The sequence below is a fragment of the Coniosporium apollinis genome (genome assembly GCF_000281105.1).
Source record: "Coniosporium apollinis CBS 100218 chromosome Unknown supercont1.2, whole genome shotgun sequence".
Classification (NCBI taxonomy): domain Eukaryota; kingdom Fungi; phylum Ascomycota; class Dothideomycetes; genus Coniosporium; species Coniosporium apollinis.
This window is the reverse complement of record NW_006913264.1, coordinates 290,494-309,126: the sequence shown is the minus strand read 5'-3', so window position 1 is coordinate 309,126 and position 18,633 is coordinate 290,494. Positions and strand designations below refer to the sequence as shown.

Below are 18,633 nucleotides of genomic sequence, written 5' to 3'. Positions count from 1 at the left end.
GCATTGTTCTTTGGCTCCGTCCAGGAGCGGTTCACGGCTACCTGTTGTGGTGTGTGCAAGCCTTGAGAGGACAGGCTGTTTCCGTGCATCTAATTGGGAGAGTTACCTACTGAAACCTCACAAGAAGAAAGGGGTAGTTCGACTGTACCTCGTTCGTGTCAGCTTGTAAGGCGGCTTCCGGCATGGTGTAGAATCTACGTTTAGAAGTGCCGACGCAAGTCCAAGAGCGTCCGAAAGGTTGCGTAGTACGTTCTGGGTGTATGGATACTATCTTTCGATCAGCCCCTACTAGAAGAGAAGAGCGTTGGACTATTGAACTGGCGATGCAGTCGCTAACTGTAGATTACCGTTGCAGAAGTACAAGGGCCACGATGAAGTTTACGAGATGATTCAAGTCTTCACCGCGACAGATATCTTGGGTCACCGAGATTATAAGTCGAGAGGGCAATCCAAATATCTTATGAACAACATTTGTTGTCAGATCATGACATGTACGGCGGGGCATAGTGCTGGGCGTCCTGTCCAGCTGGACTTGTCCTTCATTTGTTCTTGTCCTCCATTGCTCTGTCCTTCGATCAACTGGCAGAACTTCTTGGCTCCTTCATAGCCAGAAGAACAGATGCCAAGGGCGTAGGGCTCACGTGCTTGTCCATGTGCTAGCTATTTGTAGCACGCAAAACTCCCAGTAAAGGTCTAGATTGATATTACCCGCGGTCGACTCGAAGACTGGGATCCTGGGAGGTGTTCGTCCCAAGTATTGTCTTCCGGAAAGTTATGCATGGACTTATCCTTTCAGATTTTCGAGGTCTGTGCATGGCCTTCCCGGTCTGTTCCCTGCCGCGTCCATTCTTCCGCAAGGTCCACATGATGAATTGCGCACGCCGATTACCAGGCGATTGGATCGGATCTCCCGCAAGTTCGAGGCGGCCGCCTCCCGGGAGCCGGAGAGTTCAGGAAGGCTGAAGACTCCTGGCAATCCATAGCTGGCCAGGACATCTCGCGTTGCTGCCAAACGCTCAACGTACCAACTATATGTACATCTCAATCCGGATGCGATTGGCACAATGGCATGCTGCTGCTTGAGAGCGAGTAAATTTATTGTATCACCACTCTCTCGTGACCTCTATATGATACTGGATCTGGCTCGATTAGAGCAGCTGTGACGACTTAAGCTACTCTTCATCCTTTGACACCGTACTAGGCCATCCAGCTCAGGGACCATCGAACTAATTGTGCATCGGCGTGGATCCCGAGAACCATGTCAAAGTTTCCGCACAGGTTATGCATGTCCTTGGACGGAGACATGGTGCCCGGCACAACGAGCCCGCGGTAAGCCATGAAACATGTCGATCAGCTCGCTGGAACCCCCGCTGTGTCGGATAGCAGTGCGAGGGACAAGCATTTAGCCGACCCCCAATTTTGTCTAGTTTAGTTAATCCGGAGAGCGCCAGATCATGCTCGGGCTTGCCGGTGAGACGGACCGCGAAACGGGCGGCCGCCAATCTCCGCTAATCAAGGTCTCCTTCGCGGTTCGGATGGCGGTCATGTGTCATGAGGATGCATAGGCAAGGCGCGCCCTGCTTTCTGCGGTTTTTTTTCCCTAGGATCACGTCAATCAGCTGTGATGCTGCGACTGATGTTTGGATACTGCTGAGCGGATGCGCCCTCTTCATCTAAACTATTCAAGCAGCGATTGGGCACAAGGTTTCCGCCATCGGCCTATTCTCCATGCTTTCCTTGTCAGCTGTTGTTCACTCGTTGCACGAACCCGATCGACAGTTCCAGGCCGCGTTCGCAGCATCCGACTGCTCGCCTTCGTAACTGGCGAGTATGACTCGAGTCCGCCCAGATGCAGTCGCTGTGAGCATGTCAACTACTTCGGGGTCGTCGCCCACATAGAGAACGACCGACGTGATGGGCTGGCATTCCGTCGGGTATGCCGCAAGCGCTGTGCCGGGAGTGCTGTGCAGCTACGGCTGTAGATGTTCTGCTTGATTTCTGAGCCGTTGCCGAGTTGTCCAAGCGCGCTTCAAGAGACTCAAAATTAGACAACGCCAGACGTTACTAGTTTCCGTGGTTAGACCATGGAAGTTCACTTTAGCTTTTCCGGCTCGTGGTTGTGTGACGCGCCACAGCAGCACGGTGGACCGGTCAAGATGCAGCTGCCCTGGTGGCGAAGGGGTTTGTAGCACCAATGCGCATGGAATGCGCAGGAGAACTGCGGGAAGCGGCATGCAGCAGCAGTCAGGAAGTACGATCGCTCGCAAACCTAATCGCGGGTAAGCAACTGTATGGGCTATCGTCTGGGCACACACGCGGGCTACCGTGGCACATCGACATCAAGATCTGACCTTGCGACTGTCCCACACTCCTTGACCGCTTTCAATCACCGGCTCCTTGCTATCGCTTCACCGATACTTTCGAGACCAGGACCGTCCGAATAATCGGCCTAAACGCGGTCGCCGTGTTGTGGCTTCTGTGGGCCAAATCCGTCTTCACCAACCCCTTCAGTCGTCTCCAGTGTCTTGTGAGATATCGCATCTGGTGGGTGGATACCCATCAGAGCCGTGATTAGTTCTCCGTTTTCCCATTACCCAAAGCGTTTCCGATTCCTCTTTCTTTATCCTTCTCGTTTCATCCGCTCCGCACCATTATGTATTAGCTTGAGGCATCACTCACACTCACCTACACCCCAAGTTGGTCATTAGGCACGATGTAGTGGAGATGCTACCGCTCGGTGTAGAAACGGGATGCTCGCCCAAGGCTTATGAAGCCGGGGAAGCCGGAAACCCGCATCGGGCAGCGGCCAGGAAATACCCCTACGGATGCGCAGATATCTCTTCGGATTCCCAAAGTTCCCCCCCAACCAGAGTCAGCCGCGCGAATGCGCCTGTTCGCTTGGTGCTCGTGCTCATCATCCGCTTCAGAAAGGTACATGTGCAAGAATCAGCTTTCCGCCGTTTCCCCTCCCCAGCTCGCTTCAGCTTCGGTCTCTGCGTACTTGTCGTCCCGCAGCTTTCGTTAATCATGCACGATACGGGCAGCAACCGCCCTCCGCCTCGCCCTTCCTCTTTCTATGGAATCTATCAAGATATCCCTTGTGTTGGATACCAGTCAAGTCCACGCTTGTTCTGTATCCTTCTAATCCCTACAAGACGGCTGTAATAGCTATTTCCCCGATCCCCTAGTCGGACCAATGTCCCTTGTCGGCTTCCAACACAAATCCTCCTGGCCGCGGCGTTCTGGGCTCCTTGGATAGAAGCCTACGTGTTGGACGGTCAGTATGCCTGATCGGCTGCGGAAGAGGTTATCCGCCATCCGCCTGAACTGCGCAAACATCCTCGGTTGTTCTCTGTTTTTCAGCCGAGGGCTTCAGTCCTGTGATGTCGGCGTACAGTTCAACATGCGTGTGTCTCTTCTCCCTGAGGCTCTGCTCCAGATATGCTGCAGCGACTTGACGGTCTGATGTTCCTGGCTTCTTGGTAGAGCATTTGCTCGCTTAGTGCTTTACGATGAGCGAAATTCGTGGCCGCTCCCATAGTGATTTGTGCTTTCGTAGAGCAGACTTTTGATCTCGGGTGCTTGTGAGTCGATAACGACCTCACGCTTTCTATGATTGAAGTTATATTCCATCTCATCTACCTACACAAGCGCGTGTGCTTCATACGAGATAGTCTGCCGATCTGCGGCTAAGCGGCTGAGGTAGACATATCGCATATCTACCTTTAGCCACATGGCGATGTTCACTGTACACGTTCCATCTACACAGCCGTAATCTACGTATTCTAACTGCTCCCTTGGCTTATGAACGCTGCTACAATGCACAATATTCTCCCCATTACCGCCCGCTAAATGCTTTTACAACAAGCTTCCAAGTTTTAAAGAACTGCCGAGGGAAGCAAGGTACGTCTATAGCTAGCGGAGAACTACATCGTGACGCTCACGGCATGAGCTGTTTCCATGCCAGACTCTCCATACCTCAGAAGCTGTTCAATGTCATGGCTGTGTCTTTCCTGTGTTCTAGACCTCGTAACACGTCGCGAAGAACCAGTGCCAGAAGCACTGCTCGTCTGTGGAGATAAGAAGCCGTCTGGAGTGATGCTTCTCTTGAAAAGTCCGTCCTCGAGTCTCCTACTTCGACTCGGCCAAGGCCGTCAGGAATGATTGTTTGGTCGTCATGAGAGGAACTCCGTCGATGACTTCTGTGTGTTGCTCCAGTGTGGGGAAGCGTTCGCTAACCCCCGGCAATCCTGCCTTAGCACCATCTCTCGGGGCTGCCTGTGACCAGTCAGAATTGGAGTAGGACTCAGGACTGAGGCAGTACTCACCACTATAGTCTGCCATGCTTCCGAGCACACCTGACCCATCCGGTTGATATGGTACTCCTTGTCCTTCTCGTCGTCTTGCACGATACAGGAAGAAAGCGTCAACCCAGAGGTAGTTGCAGCTCACCAATGATAGCAAACCCAATTCTAATCTATTCTAGCTCAAGTACAAGAATCTATGTTCTAGTACAGATTTAAGATATCCCTGGTAGTCTTTAGGATCTATGCGCCAAAGTGCCCGGCCATTGTAACTCGGCATAGTTGTCTTTCTTCACCGTGAACCAACATATTACTTTTGAGACCATTGTGCTTGTGGAACTGCACAATTTTCATCCATTTCACTCCATAGACGACGTTGTGCGCGGCATATCCTCCACCGGTGTCACCTTCTTCACAACCTTCGCCGGCGCCCCCATAGCAACACTCCATGCTGGAATACTCCTCGAAACAACCGAGCCGGCCGCGATCGTGCACCCGTCTCCAATCTCCACACCCGGCAAAATAACAACATGCCCTCCGATCCAGCAATCATTCCCAATGACCACGGGCTTCGCGTACTCGATCTCGTCCCTCCGGCTCTGGACCTCCGTCTCGTGCGTAGCCGCGAGGATAGACACGTTGGGCCCCAACATGACCCTGTCGCCAATAGTCACGAGCCCGCAGTCGAGGATGGTGAGGTTAAAGTTTGCGTAGAAGCGCGCGCCGAGGCGGACGTTGCAGCCGTAGTCGACTGTAAAAGGTGGCTCGATGAAGACATCGTCGCCGTTGATGCTGCCCAGGATCTCGCGCAGCATGATGAGGCGAGCCGCTTGCAGCGTGGAGAAGTTGGCGCCCTCGAGCGAGGAAGGGAAGTAGCTGTTGTAGCGGTGGCACCAGGCGCGGGCTTTGAAGCGGGTGGACGCGAGCTCGGGGACCCAGGAGTTGTAGCTTTGTGTGTGCGGCGGGAGCCATGGCTTTAGACATATCCGAGACGATGGGGGGCGCTTTGCTTTCAACTTACAGCATCCCCGAGATCATTCGCTCATACTGCTCACACCAGGGGACATTGTTTAGGGTCTTCGCTGTCGTCAGCTGCTCCTCGTTCTTCTCTGATGCGGCCATTTTCCCGTTGAAGATGGCGATTTAGCCAAAATGTGAAGAAGAGCTGTTTATTCTACCGCCGAGGATGAGAATGTCGCAGAACAAGTAACTAGGGATGACACTTTGGGTTTCAAGCGTACCATAGATATTGGAACGCTTTTCGCACCGGACCCCAGCAAAAAGTGTCCGGACATTTCTGGTACCTGCGTCACGACGGGCTGTGGTGGGACCGGCGGAATTGTCGGTGTAATTCTCTTGACACGTCGTGTCCACACGGCCCGACATCCCACAACAGACAGAGGAGCTTCCGGCATGATCAATGGGACGGATCTTGGATCCACGGAACGATCAAATAGGACGTCCACGATATGTTTGGATATGAGCGTTAACTCCGGCCCATTTGTTCCATCGACTGGCCGGGTACTGGAATGTCGTCGTATGAAGTGGTCTTGGCACCACCTCACCCGAGTCCACATGGGCTTGTTATGTATGTAGATCATGAATCTGACACCTAGGAATCACCCTAGCAACACAAGAAGCCTCGAAGAGTGCCGCTCGAGCCGTGGCAACTACTTCGGCTGAAACCGCCCTGCTGCCTCTGGGATTAACATGGAGCTCTCTTGCCCTACGTAGCTTTGTCAAGCCATTAGCGACGAGCTAAGTCCTTATGCTCTATACTCATTATAGTAGTTAAGTATCTGGTAAGCTCTATTTTGCTCGGATGTCCTGTTATCTCCAGTGTTTACGGAACGATTATAGACTCCCATTCTATTATTTCTACAGGTTCGTACAGTATCAGCATCACAACGACTTCGCACATGTAAGGCTGGCTTGGGCTATCGTTCGGATATGGTAGGAGGGTGTAGGGCGGCGTTGCAGGAGTGTTGCAGCGAGAGAGTAGGCAAGACACTCGAGGAAGGTATGCAGCAAGACATACACTCACTATTGGCTGAAGGAAAAGCTAGCCTTTCGAGCTAAGTCTATCTACCACTCACTGACTAAACTGATTGCGACCGCCCAAGCAACGCTTATAGCACACTACACGTAATGAAACAGGAAAAGAAACATTACAAGATTCGTGATCTGTGGATAGAACCATCCTAACAGCGCGAATATCAAGCCTTATTGTAAGCAACAAAGAATTGGGTTGGGTAACCACACTGCAAGAATTCTGGATCATAGGGCTGATTATCAAGGCCACAGGCCGCGCCGTCAAAGCCACTGGCCTGTGCAGGGTCAAACTTGAGATACCACCAAAACTTGCAGTTGGCGTTGGCTGCACACTGCTGCGCGCAGTGTGGAACACCGGCGGCGATATTGTTGTTCTCCGCAGGGTATGCATAGTACCTGTTGTAGGTGCAATCCACCCGGCCGTCGCTGACTTTGGAGAAGTTAACAATGCTGGGGGCGGCCGTGGCCGTGGCCGTAGTTGTGACGCGTGCCGTAGTGACAGCGGAACTGGTGGACGTTATTGTGCTAGCGTCGAGTATAATAGTACCGACGACGGCCACCGTTGATGTTTTTGTTACCGCGGCGGGGGTGGTAATGAAGCAGCTGCAGGCTGAGGAGAGGACATTTTGGGCTAGTGCTCTGAGCTGCGAAAGGCTAGCCACCTGTCGCTTCCTCAAGGGACCAGGAGTTGGTGGAGGCGTCCTAGAATACAAGTCAATAAATCGCTCGATAGAATCTCAGACAAGGATCAGGCAGCAGTTTACTTACGTAGTGACAGTAGTGGTAGTAGTGGTAGTAGTCCCAGTTAACTCGATCTCTCCGACGAAGACTGGTGGCGGAGTGATTGTAGCAGTACTGCTAACGGTTGTTGTCCTGAGTACCGTTGGGGCTGCGGTTGGCACGCTCAGGAATGAGGAGCAGAAGCTGCTCGCCAGGGGGGCGATTCGAGTCATGATTGAAGTAGCAGCACGCACTGCCGGAGCAGTGCATACTGGCGCTACCTGTCTTTCGAATAGTGCTGGAATAAGAGGGGCTGCCTCCCTCTTTGGGATAGCAGAACCCGTAATAAATGGACTGAAGAGAAGTACAAAGAGAACACTTAGAATAGCAGCCATAATGCGCGGTTGCAAATGATGCCAGAGGGTGAAGGAGTATGGATAAGAGTGAAAGTGAAAGAGCATAGAGATGAAAGAGACAATTATATATACGCCTGAGTATGGATGAGATCCTGACGGGGCTGAATGGGCGTTTCCGCCGAGACAAGTCCTCAGCCAGCCACAGGAAGAACACAATACTCGCATGGCAGATACAGGACATTCACTCGGCCTTCCCGCACAGCCCAACCTACCACTTACACATTGCCTCTGTCGGCTTCAAATCAATGTAAGCTTTCTATGAAGGAAATTGCGTTCAAGGCACTCCTCCAGGGCAAGTACCTCCTGAATTATCCACGGCGATCCCGAGACCGCTCATCTTTAGGGCTTCGTGTCCAGATGATGGGCTGAAGCACGCGTGCATGAAGTGCTGGGTGATAAACCAGAAGGCTTGCAGGATGCAGCGTGGGGAGAGCTGTAAAGGAAGCACTTACCTTACTCAATGATCTGCTCAAGGGGTCAAGGGTCAATACAATAAGCTGCGACCGCTTGCTTTGGTGCTACAAGGTGGTAGGATGCGGCCACGTCTTATTATATTGGCCATTGGGTGTTGGCCATCCCCAAATCTCTTGGCAGCTGAGGTTCCCGGTTCGTGGAAAAGCGGCTAAGACGCGGTAGGAAAGCAGAACCGGGACTGCTCAGCCCTCCTGCACCTCGCCACGTGGTGCCCAAAAAAACGTTCCTACCAAGATCGCATCTCCACTAAGATCACACCAGTTACTTATGGAAAGGAACTTTAGTAAATGGGTGAGAATGACAAGTAAACGAAGGTTATATGCTATCTACGCTTATACACTCTTATAGCTAACAGTGTGTTATTATATCGAGCTTTAAAGTACTGTAAACAGTGTTCTATATCGTCCGGGCATAACTCGTTGAAACGGCGTTTATTTAGAGTCGTCCGTCTAGTAGCCAATGATCGTCGTGATGCTCTAGACGAGCCGCTAAGCTGATTGAGGCTGCTGAACCATTGTTACAAGGATCTTACATCGGCAAAAGTTTTCGTCACATCTGATGCATCAGATGTGGCTCTGAGGCCTCAGATGTGCCGACCTTATGTCCAAATCGCGAGCCGCTCGCAAGCCGCTCGCGATGTGGCTTTTTAGCCAGGGGATGAAAGTTAAGCGAGAAAGAGAACTCCAAAAAACTTTTGCTTACTGAGCAGCTTGGCAGCTCTGAGTACTCCGAGAAGCATGAGAAGCACGAGAAGCTCAAGCACGCCGAACACGCCGAGCACGCGGGGTATCCAGCGCGCTCAGAGCCAGATCTGACGCATCAGATCTGGCTACGTACAGCTCAGATCCAGTCGATCTGCGAAACAAAACGCCGATGTCGTCTTGGTAGGAACGGTTTTTTTTTTGGCCACGACGTGCTCGCTCGACCTCTGCACTCAGATCAACACCACGTCTTCCAGAGAACTGACGCTACTTAGAATCAACAATCTAAATGAGAGTAATCGCTAGCAGCCTGGGATGGCGCCGAATGGTATATGCATAACATGCCCAGCTTGAAAGAATTACTGTATGAACAAGAAACAACGAGAATGACAAGAAGGCAGCATGGCTTGAGGATGATCAAGGCGACGCGGCAACTGGAGACGGCGGCGGTGTAGTTACGGCCGTAGCTGCAGGTCGTCACACAACGAGCTTCATCTTTCCATCCACTTTGAGGTGATTTTGCTAGGCTCCAAATGTTCGTTCGTCTACTTGCTTGGACCGGCGCTGGTAAACCAGCGACATGATTCGGTTGGTGGGAGTTGTTAGGGAACGGACGCAATTGAGAATAGCGTTTAGGGAAGAACTAACACACCTCAGACGTGGATAGGATGTAGCTTGGACCATTGCTCTCCTTTCCCCCTCTCTAATCATCGCTGTCAACGGCCGAAATCGCCCTGCTGCCTCGTGAGGTTGTACGGCAATGACATGGAGCGCTTTCGCCGCATTCGGCTTTCAGCCGCAACTGACCAAGCCACAAGTCACGAGCTGAAGCCTCAGCCTGTGTGCTTACCATGGCCGTCGACTATCAGGCCAGCTTTGTCTTGCGTGAAGCCCTCATCGTTCTCGAACTCTGCGCGAAGGTTGCAGACTCGTCTATCGTCGTCGCACAGGATCGTACAGCATCACAACGGCTTCGCACGTGTGAGGCCGGCTTGAGCGATGTCCGGCACGGGAGCTCCCGCCTCCGCAGCCGAACCACCCGCGTCCGGGGAAATCCGGAACACGTCGACCGGCTCATCAACGAGTGCACAAGATGCCGCTGCCGACAATCTCATCCAACTTACGAAGGATGATTTCTACACCCTGTTCGGCACACCGACAGGCGACCCCAAACGCGAACCGGACAGCTTAGAGGAGAAGGAGAGTCGTCATTCTTCCAAGGCTCCTCGCTGGTGGAGGGTAGTCAAAGGCTGCAAGACCTTCGACCCGGAACACAACATCGGCGTGTGGCAAAACATCCGATTTGAAGAGGTGGCCTCGCAGCGGAGATATTACCTTTACAACACTATCGTCTACGGTGGCCTTGTCTCGCAGCTCGTCATCTCAGCCGTGCTAATCCTCCTGGGCGCTAACTCGTCGGATCACCATATTGCAATCGCGGTTCTGGGGTCTGCGAATGGCGTCATCACGGGCGTCTTGAGTTTGATTAGGGGGCAGGGCTTGCCCAACCGGTTGATGCAGTACGCAAATGGATTGCGGAAAATACGGGAGCAGATTGAGTGGATGGAGAAGGAGGTGAGAGCGAAGAGAAGAATTGTTTCGTACCAGGAGGCGGTAGAGCTCAGGAACTTGTACGAGCAGACACGGGCGGATGCACAGAGAAACCATCCGGATACCTGGACCTCGGGCTCAGGGACGGATAGTAAGACTTGGAAAGGCGACGAGAAAGGCACCAGGCACCCATGAAGACATCACAGTTGAAGGAGATGACCGAAACCTATCCCAAGTCTTAGGCGAAGGTGTTTGTTCGCAGCAGGAATTTCTCACCCAGGGGAACTCCGAGTACCGATCTTTGCTTTGCTCTGCCTCTCTATTCAAGTCATATTTTCATCACGCTTTTTTAACATCGCTGGTATCTTCCCTTCGTCACTTGCTATATTCTCTGACACCGAGCGTGCAGCGTCCGTATCTTTGTAGTAAGCTGTTAGTCCGCCGCAAGGGCTCTCTTTATAGTACAGAAGTCTCAGAACCTCATATTGTTCCTTGCTACAGATTTCGAAGCTTCATCCCAAGTCCAGTCACACCTAAACGTGCGACAGCATGCCGCAGCGGAGAAATACAACTCTCAACGCCTACCCATCCATATTCATGCTATGATAAGCCGGCGCCGAGCTCAAATCGCGCCACCCCGCCTGATCAATCCAGCGCCTATCCGAGTCCCTCACGTAAAGACTATCAGTGTACCTATTCCAACAGCTTGTCAGCTTCCCCTCCCACATCCACTCAGGACACCAATCCAATCATTCTAAATCACTTATAGATAGAGACCCGCCACCCCGCTCGCCTTAGCAGAGAGCAGCCGGTTAACCAAAAGATCTTTCATGAAGCGGCAATACGAGTTATAGTCGCAGCAGACAGTCGCCAACCGGCCACGGAAGTTGGTTTGGTCCGAGCCCGTAAGACAGAATCTGGCCTGGCGTGCTTCGATGGCGGCTTCGAGGGGCGAGCGCACGGTCATCTCCACATCTCCGTCGGCAGGGCGACGATGAGCATGGGAAGGAGCAGAGAGGTGAAGGACAGCTCCATGATTGTGCTTGTCAAGATTGACTGCAGAGACTTGGCGACTGGAAGCTCAGTAGAGGCTCCGCTCTTTGCTAGATGAATCGCACGTAGACGAAGGGCTTTGTACACCTTCGACACTGCATGGAGACGAGCGAAAGCAAGGTCAGCGCATGATCTGTTTTCTCGTGCATGGATTTCTGACAGGATGAAGTCAAGCCGATGCAAGACATTGATGAACCAGAGCCGTAGAACTGACAGTAGAGGGCGGGGTAGCCGTGTAATGGTAGTACTGTAAGGCCCAGCTGGATGCCTTGTGGGGTCTGCATCTCGTATAGCCGGCTGCTCAGTGATAGATGCATCGATTTCTGCTTGAGTTGACGTGCCTGCAAGCCATGTACCAGGAACATCCGGACAGTTTCGCACGGACCTCCACTGAAAAGCGTCCGGACATTTCTGGTACGTTGCCTGCCTGTCTAGGATACACTCCCAGCATCACGACATCTCGAACTGCAAGGCACCAGAACATCGTGTTCTCCCCGCACGCCGTTTGTGGTTGGCGTTGCGAGATGCTGTAAGGAAGGGAAAATATGGCTCAACGGTTTAAATTTAACAGTTTTCCGAGTTTTGATTCGTCTGAATGAGACCCTCTACCCTATGATTATCTCAGTTTACGCCAGCATCCATTTTCCGGGTGCCTTGCGTCCCGAACACCGTAAGAGTAGCACAAAGCAGCCCAGCAAACCGCCATCGGTATCCCAGCACGAAAACGCAACCTGAACGCCCTACGCCCTACGCCCTACGCCCTACGCTCAAGCCGCTCCGTAACCCTAGCAATTCTTCCACACCCGACTCCCCTGATCCCGTTTCCCAGCCCTCACAGCTTCTGCCTACTCTCCTCGCTCGACCTCCTTACCGGCCTAAGCATTGGCGCACTCGCTCCCGCCGCACCCCCAGCCCCGCCTCCACCAACACTCGGTCCGGCCCTCGGCCCGCTCTGCTCCCTCTGCGCCTGCAGCCTCGCAGACATGAGCCAGTGGAGCTGCATCCTCATGCCGTTGATTGCCGCGTTCGTATGCGCCATCTCCTCCTTGGCGCGCAGGCTTTCGTTCAGCAGGGTCATCGTGGTGCGGGCGTCGAGAACAGCCAACGCGTTCTCGACACGGGAGATCTCGTTGCGGAGGGAGTCGTGCAGGAACAGGAGGTGCTCGGTCGAGGAGTCGAATGGCGGGTTCTCGGTGGCCGGTGCTGTGGAGGAGGCGGAGGCTGCGCCGTTGTTGGAGCCGGACCGCAGCATTGGGTCCGACATTGCCTCGAGCGGTGTGGTGGGTGTTCTGGTCCCCGCATCGGAGGTGTAAAGCAGAGACTGGATGCTGCTGAAGCCGCCTTCGAGGACGTCAACTTTGCGCTGCAGCAGCTTTTGCTGGGCTTCCTGGGTGTCTTGGCGGGCTTGCTGGGCGCTGAGGAATGGGGCCATGGCTGCGATGGGGCAGGTCTTGGTATGCGGTTTGAGGTCGGCATGGGGAGATTGGAAAGAGCAGCCGTAGGGTGAGCCTGGACAGCTGACGATAGTCTCAGGGCATTTGGATGACAGATGGCTTATGAGTTCGCGGACAGGAATGTTGGCGCCGCATTTCGAACAGTCTTTGGCTCGCTTCGGGCATTCGGATTCTTGGTGAGCTTCCAAGTCTAGTCGCAGTACGGATTGCTCACAGTCCTCGCACTTGGTATGGAAGTGAAGGCAGCTCTTGCCGCGGTGTTTCCGCGGTACGACCTCTCCGCACTCGCTCTCGGGGCAGGCAAGCAACGTATAGTCACAATAGCGGTCCACGTGATCTTGCACCTCCCCTCTCTTGTCCTGCCACTTGCAGCCAGCCTTGCCGTTTGGACACCTCACCACAAGCTCGTCCAGCATCTGGGTGAGGATCCTAGGTATGGACGTCTTATGTTTCTGCTTTCCCGCATCTTCCGACCACCCGTGCACGCGGGTGCGGCACGAAGGGCAGTTGCGCTCTCCATTCCGTTGTGCCTCGAGTGCCCGGTTGAGGCACTCGTCACAGAAGATATGGTCACATGCAAGCCTTACCGGCTTGTCCAGAGGGCATCGACATATGGGGCAGATGAGGTTCTCGTCGCAGGCTGTGATGTAGTCGAGTGTGCTGAGATCGATATCGGCAGGTAGACTGGACCGCTTGCGAATGCTATCTAGTCGAACGGATCAGCGATACACGAAAACAGATCAGTAGTCTTGGTTTCCCTCTCTGCGCCATGATCATGGCAATATAAGCCGCTGGAACAGACAAGCGCATTGTGGATAGCTCACACCCCCCTTGCACGGCTTCGTGAGGTGCGGCAACATCTGGGCCTAGGAGACTAGGCATCGAACTCACCTGCATGCCCGAGCGGTAGTGTAGGAGCCGCCAAAGTAGCCCGGCGGTTCGAAGGTGAGGTGAGCGCACGAAGAGCGAGAGGAGACGGCGGGTTTGGCGGAGCACCGACAACGAACTGGCGTGGGTCGGACCAGGTAGCAGCGGTAGCGGTAGCGGTAGCGGTAGCGGTACCTTCAAGGTTCGGAGGTGGGATGGTGAGCGGTCCCGGTCGAGCGTCTGACCGGAAGAGCCCGAGCGTGGGAGAGTTTGGGGCGGACATGGCGGGTAGAGTGCGGTGGCAGAGTATATTGCGCTTGACGAGGCCTGGGTTGGAGATTTAAAGGCCCCAAGAACCTGAGCTCCATGGTAGTTAGTGGGCGCGGTGTTATGTGAGCGGAGGGGTGAGCAAGCGGAGGGATGATCCGCGGAATGCGGCTGAACGGACCGCCAAGCAAGCGTTCGTCACCTCCCGTGTCGGAAGCCTCGCATGAGTGACACGAGTGACAGGAGCAGCTTGCAACAGCCATTGGCCCCACAACACTGGCCTTGACACACCCATCCAACTGACTTCCTACCGCTCTTGGGGCTTCTTTCGCACATGTACGGCTTCTAGCCCCCGCCCCGCGCTTGATTCACCTTGAACGTCCCACCTCCGCAATCACCTCCGCCACCCCGAACCTCCCCAGCCATGTCCACCCAGTCCCCGTCGCAGCTCCTCCTCCTCGCCGACCACATCAAGCTCTCCCTGCTCGAGCGCCGACGAGCCATCTCCCTCCACCTGCCCCAGAACAGCCAAGACGGCCAAATCGCGCGCTCCCTCGACCAGCTCTCCGCCGGGCTCTCGCACCTCGACGCCCAGCTCGCCTCGTCCGACGACCAGAGCCTGCGAGACCAGACGAACAGGATACGCCAGCAGTACACGGAGCTGTACCGGCAGTTCAACGGCAGCGCTCCGCCGAGCGACGCCCTGACGCAGCCCAACGACCCGCGCCTGAGCGACGACTTCGCAGCCGCGCAGACGCGACGGCCGTCTGTCGCCCGGAATCCGCCCTCGTCGCTCAAGCGCGCTGCAGGGCAGGGCAAGAAGGGCGTCCGGTTCACCGATAGCCCTGACACCGCCGCCACCGCCGGCGCTGATGACTCAACCCGTGCGAAGCTCTTCCCCTACAGAGACAACCCCGAAGAAGGCCTGCCTACCTCCACAACCCAGGGCGAGCTCGACAACCAGCAGATCCACGCCTACCACAGCCAGGTGCTGCGCGAGCAGGACGAGCAGCTGGACCAGCTGGGCGAGTCGATTGGCCGGCAGCGGGAGCTGTCCATGCAGATAGGGGATGAGTTGGACGGCCAGGCGCTGTTGCTCGATGATGTTGATGAGGGGGTTGATCGGCATCAGGGCCAGTTGGATCGGGCGAAGAAGAGGTTGGGGAGGGTGGGGAGGAGGGCGAGGGAGAATTGGAGTTTGAGTGTGATTGTGGTGTTGATTGTGATACTGGTACTGTTGATTGTGATCTTGAAGTAGGGGAGGGGAGGGAGGGGTTCGGGGCCTCTATCAAGGCGGTGTCGTTGTCGGAGGTGTTCGGAGGTGTTCGGATGCTAGGAGTTTCGCCACGGCGTTCGGGAGCCTGCTTTACCAGGGGAGTCAGGTAGATCTTTTGAGCATGGCTGCTCGCTGAGCTGAATACAGCAAGCGAGAGTTTTTGGCATATCGCCAGCTATTGATATGGATACGCATGTATAGCGCGCTTTGCGCAACGTCTCACATATGGCCAGGACTGTTCAGTCCGCAACGATGGCAGCAAGGATCGGTGCCTCGTTCCGTGAAAAGACATGGCAGCTTCGTTAGGGGACGTCGTATTTGATAATGGGTTGTGACCAGCAAGGCCTGCGGCTGACCGTCGCAGCTCGCGGCCCAGGAACGAAACAACAAGCTACAACTGGTGTAAGCCTAACAAGAGGCCAGCTTTTGCATATTCCTGTCAACTGAACGAGCTAAGAATGTAACGGCTTCAGAAGCTTCGTGCTGCAGAGTCTTATAGAACGTGCAGATTCAAAGCGGGTTGCGTCGGAAATATATCTGACCGAGTTCTCAGGTAGAATGGCTTCATTGAAACCAAACAGCATCGAGCACAGTAATGATATCGTGCGATGTGACGGGTGAATTATAGCAGAGCAGCGACAGAAGACGAAGTTGATGGAAATGTTCAAAGGTGTTGTATATGATGCTGCTCTGTGTGGCCAGGGCCAAGTAAGGAGGTCATGACGCTCTCATTTCCCTCGATACCATCCACTTTCGGAGGACGAGGCAGGTACACCTTGCGATACCTGACATCCCATGCTAGGTCCGCCCACTCTCCGTCTGCCTGAGACCCTCCTAGCTTGAACCCCAGAGTTGGGAGGGCCATAGGTTCGGTGCTGTTGTCTGCGTTCTCCACGACCAGCATTGGCAGAGTGTAACGTATGCCTCCAGGGGCAACTTTTTGAAGCACGCCCGAGAGCCTAGTCGCAGCTGTGTAATCGAGAGACTTAATGAACTTGCTAAGTTCCTCTCGACGGGAGAGGCGAACGGTGAGACGGCGTTTCGATGGGTTGCGAACACGGATCCAGAAGCGGCCGTCGAAGAGCTGAAAAGGTTGCTCTTTCAGAGGCAGAAACCGGTTTATCTCAGTGAATGGAATCAAGAGATCGCGACTTGGTATTTGCCGTGATAGTAGCCACCATTCGCCTGCCGCATGGCCCTCTTTGGACCGATCTTGACGAGAGAACATAACTCCAGCAGCTGTGAAGCGCCGGTAAAGTTTATTCGCAGCTCCAGAGCTGCAGTCGTCTTCAAAGAGGTCTGGGAAGATCTGATGGACTGGTATTTGTAATTGCTGCAAGGAAACTTCTGGTTCCGGCGTCACTAGCTCGGCAGCTCGTCGGACGAGCATGGCAGCGATGGTTGAGCCTTTGCTATGAATCTTCAATTCCGATGCAAGGTCTGGAAACCGCACAGCGACAGTCCCACTTCGTATGTTGACTTCCACCTGGCATTCTCCGAACAGCTTGTCAGCAGCCTCCTGATATGTAGCGACATCCGCGGCAATTCTGTTGGACAGAGCAGAAATAGATTCTTTGGTGAGCGCCGCCGGCAGCCGATGGGACTGGAAAATATGGCGTACAGCGTTACGGACGGTCAGCGTCCGGTCGCTGTTGGTCTCATCTTCCACCCAGGGGACATTCCAATGAGCGCAAGTGGCTGACAATCTGTCTTTACCAAAGCGAAGAAGCGGTCGCATGACCCTGACTCCGCCAGTCTCAAAGCCGGGAGAGGGAGCCTTCGGCGACTGGTACTCCTCTCTTGGTAGATGGCATTCGCGGAGAAAGCGAAACCGGCCGCTCTGGTATACGCCGTATATGCCATAGCATTCAGGAATGTCTGCCACGGGCCGGATGCCTTGCAAGCCGATACTAGTGCGGCCAGCGACCAGCCGCGTAAGAACTGTTTCGGCCTGATCATCGCGATGATGCGCGAGCAGCAGCGAGCGAATCTTTCGCTGCGAACATGCAAGACCCAATGCCCTAAAACGCAATCTTCGTGCTTCTGTTTCAAGATTCGGCAGCTCCAGGGGATTAACACCTTGCGGCCACTCCAGATCCAGCCGATGCGCTGGTATACCTGATAGATTCATCAGCAAAGGCAGTGCTGAACAACTCTGTCAACCGATGTGTACCAAGGTTTTGCAACTGCTGCACTACGCCGTTGGCTTCAGTCGTGCTGCCGGGTCTGAGCTTGTGATCCACGACAAAAGCCGTTACATCCAGAAGCGCATTCTCTTCCTTTTTGAATCTGCTGCAAAGAGCTGCTAGGGCCATGGAGTCCACCCCACCGCTCACGGCCAAAGCTGCAGTGATGGCAGTCAGTATGCAGAAACGCTCCTCGAGATCGCTGTCGGGTGGTCCCCTGTTCTTACCTATTCGATTCCAGCTGCATACTGAATACAATGCCTCACGGAACTCTGCAATGCTGATGGGAAGGACGCCTGGCTTGATGGCAGGCTTCGTAAGTAGCATCACATCACGACACATACATTCATGGTGTTGTGATGGGACAGGAGGCTCAAAGCTCAAGCTCCCCTGCCGAGGTGAGCACGGACCGCGTTCGCGTTCTCGAAATTTCTCCAGGAGATTCGTCGAAGTCCATCAACAGCAGACCCAGCTTCCTATCCAGCTACCCAGATACCCCATTCCAATTCCATCTACCGCGCGCATCAGATACATTCGTGCTTTCAAGACAACCATACCTCACAGCCACAATGGTATCCCATCCCCATCCCCATCCCCATTATCCATCCCCGAATAACCCCAGGCGCATCCACTGACACACATCCCAGTCTCTCGCCGTCAAGTCCATCAAGTCCCTCGCGCCCCTCCTCGACCGCGTCCTCGTGCAGCGCATAAAAGCCGAGGCCAAGACCGCCGGCGGCATCTTCCTGCCCGAGAGCGCTGTGAAGGAGCTGAACGAGGCCAAGGTGCTCGCCGTCGGGCCTGGCGGGCTGGACAAGGAGGGAAAGCGCGTGCAGGTCAGCGTGCAGCCGGGCGACAAGGTGTTGATTCCGCAGGTATGCGTTGGTTCATTGACGGCTGGTTGTTGTGGCTGGATAGGTGAAAGGGATGCTGACTGGTGGTGGTGTACAGTACGGGGGCAGCCCGATCAAGGTCGGCGATGAGGAGTATTCCCTTTTCCGGGATCACGAGTAAGCGGCTACGTTGTCCTTCCAGATGCTTTCTTATCTGACATCCTGTTAGGCTGCTTGCCAAGATCAACGAGTAGGTCAATCGAAGTGAGCATCTGAGGCGTTTGATCTGTAATCTATCTGTAAAAACACCGCGGCACTCGCACGGCGCGCAAGAGGAGGATTGGCGTTTGGCATCTGCAGCATTTCAGCGCTTACATTCGCCTATGTAATTACACTGTCAATGCATCTCTGCTCTGAGGGCCATGAGCCAATCTCCTGCCTCATTCTCAGGATCCAAGTCCCTGGTTAATACCCCACCA

General features: G+C 54.3%; 6 protein-coding genes across 6 annotated transcripts; 3 read left to right on the top strand and 3 right to left on the bottom strand.

Annotated features, from left to right (window-relative positions):
* Window positions 1-4,663: 4,663 nt before the first annotated feature.
* W97_00479 (uncharacterized protein) lies at window positions 4,664-5,426 on the bottom strand (the record flags this gene model as incomplete). The annotated part of the gene is made up of 2 exons (XM_007778393.1): window positions 4,664-5,252; window positions 5,326-5,426. 2 exons carry the CDS (start codon window positions 5,424-5,426, stop codon window positions 4,664-4,666), a joined length of 690 nt encoding a protein of 229 aa, XP_007776583.1.
* Window positions 5,427-9,666: 4,240 nt separating this feature from the next.
* Window positions 9,667-10,413, top strand: W97_00478 (uncharacterized protein; the record flags this gene model as incomplete). The annotated part of the gene is made up of 1 exon (XM_007778392.1): window positions 9,667-10,413. One exon carries the CDS (start codon window positions 9,667-9,669, stop codon window positions 10,411-10,413), a length of 747 nt encoding a protein of 248 aa, XP_007776582.1.
* Window positions 10,414-12,103: 1,690 nt separating this feature from the next.
* Window positions 12,104-13,875, bottom strand: W97_00477 (uncharacterized protein; the record flags this gene model as incomplete). Its single annotated transcript, XM_007778391.1, has 2 exons — window positions 12,104-13,431; window positions 13,617-13,875. 2 exons carry the CDS (start codon window positions 13,873-13,875, stop codon window positions 12,104-12,106), a joined length of 1,587 nt encoding a protein of 528 aa, XP_007776581.1.
* Window positions 13,876-14,283: 408 nt separating this feature from the next.
* W97_00476 (uncharacterized protein) lies at window positions 14,284-15,117 on the top strand (the record flags this gene model as incomplete). Its single annotated transcript, XM_007778390.1, has 1 exon — window positions 14,284-15,117. One exon carries the CDS (start codon window positions 14,284-14,286, stop codon window positions 15,115-15,117), a length of 834 nt encoding a protein of 277 aa, XP_007776580.1.
* Window positions 15,118-15,799: 682 nt separating this feature from the next.
* W97_00475 (uncharacterized protein) lies at window positions 15,800-17,450 on the bottom strand (the record flags this gene model as incomplete). The annotated part of the gene is made up of 2 exons (XM_007778389.1): window positions 15,800-17,253; window positions 17,309-17,450. 2 exons carry the CDS (start codon window positions 17,448-17,450, stop codon window positions 15,800-15,802), a joined length of 1,596 nt encoding a protein of 531 aa, XP_007776579.1.
* Window positions 17,451-17,598: 148 nt separating this feature from the next.
* Window positions 17,599-18,408, top strand: W97_00474 (chaperonin GroES; the record flags this gene model as incomplete). Its single annotated transcript, XM_007778388.1, has 4 exons — window positions 17,599-17,637; window positions 17,969-18,196; window positions 18,273-18,331; window positions 18,384-18,408. 4 exons carry the CDS (start codon window positions 17,599-17,601, stop codon window positions 18,406-18,408), a joined length of 351 nt encoding a protein of 116 aa, XP_007776578.1.
* Window positions 18,409-18,633: the final 225 nt, after the last annotated feature.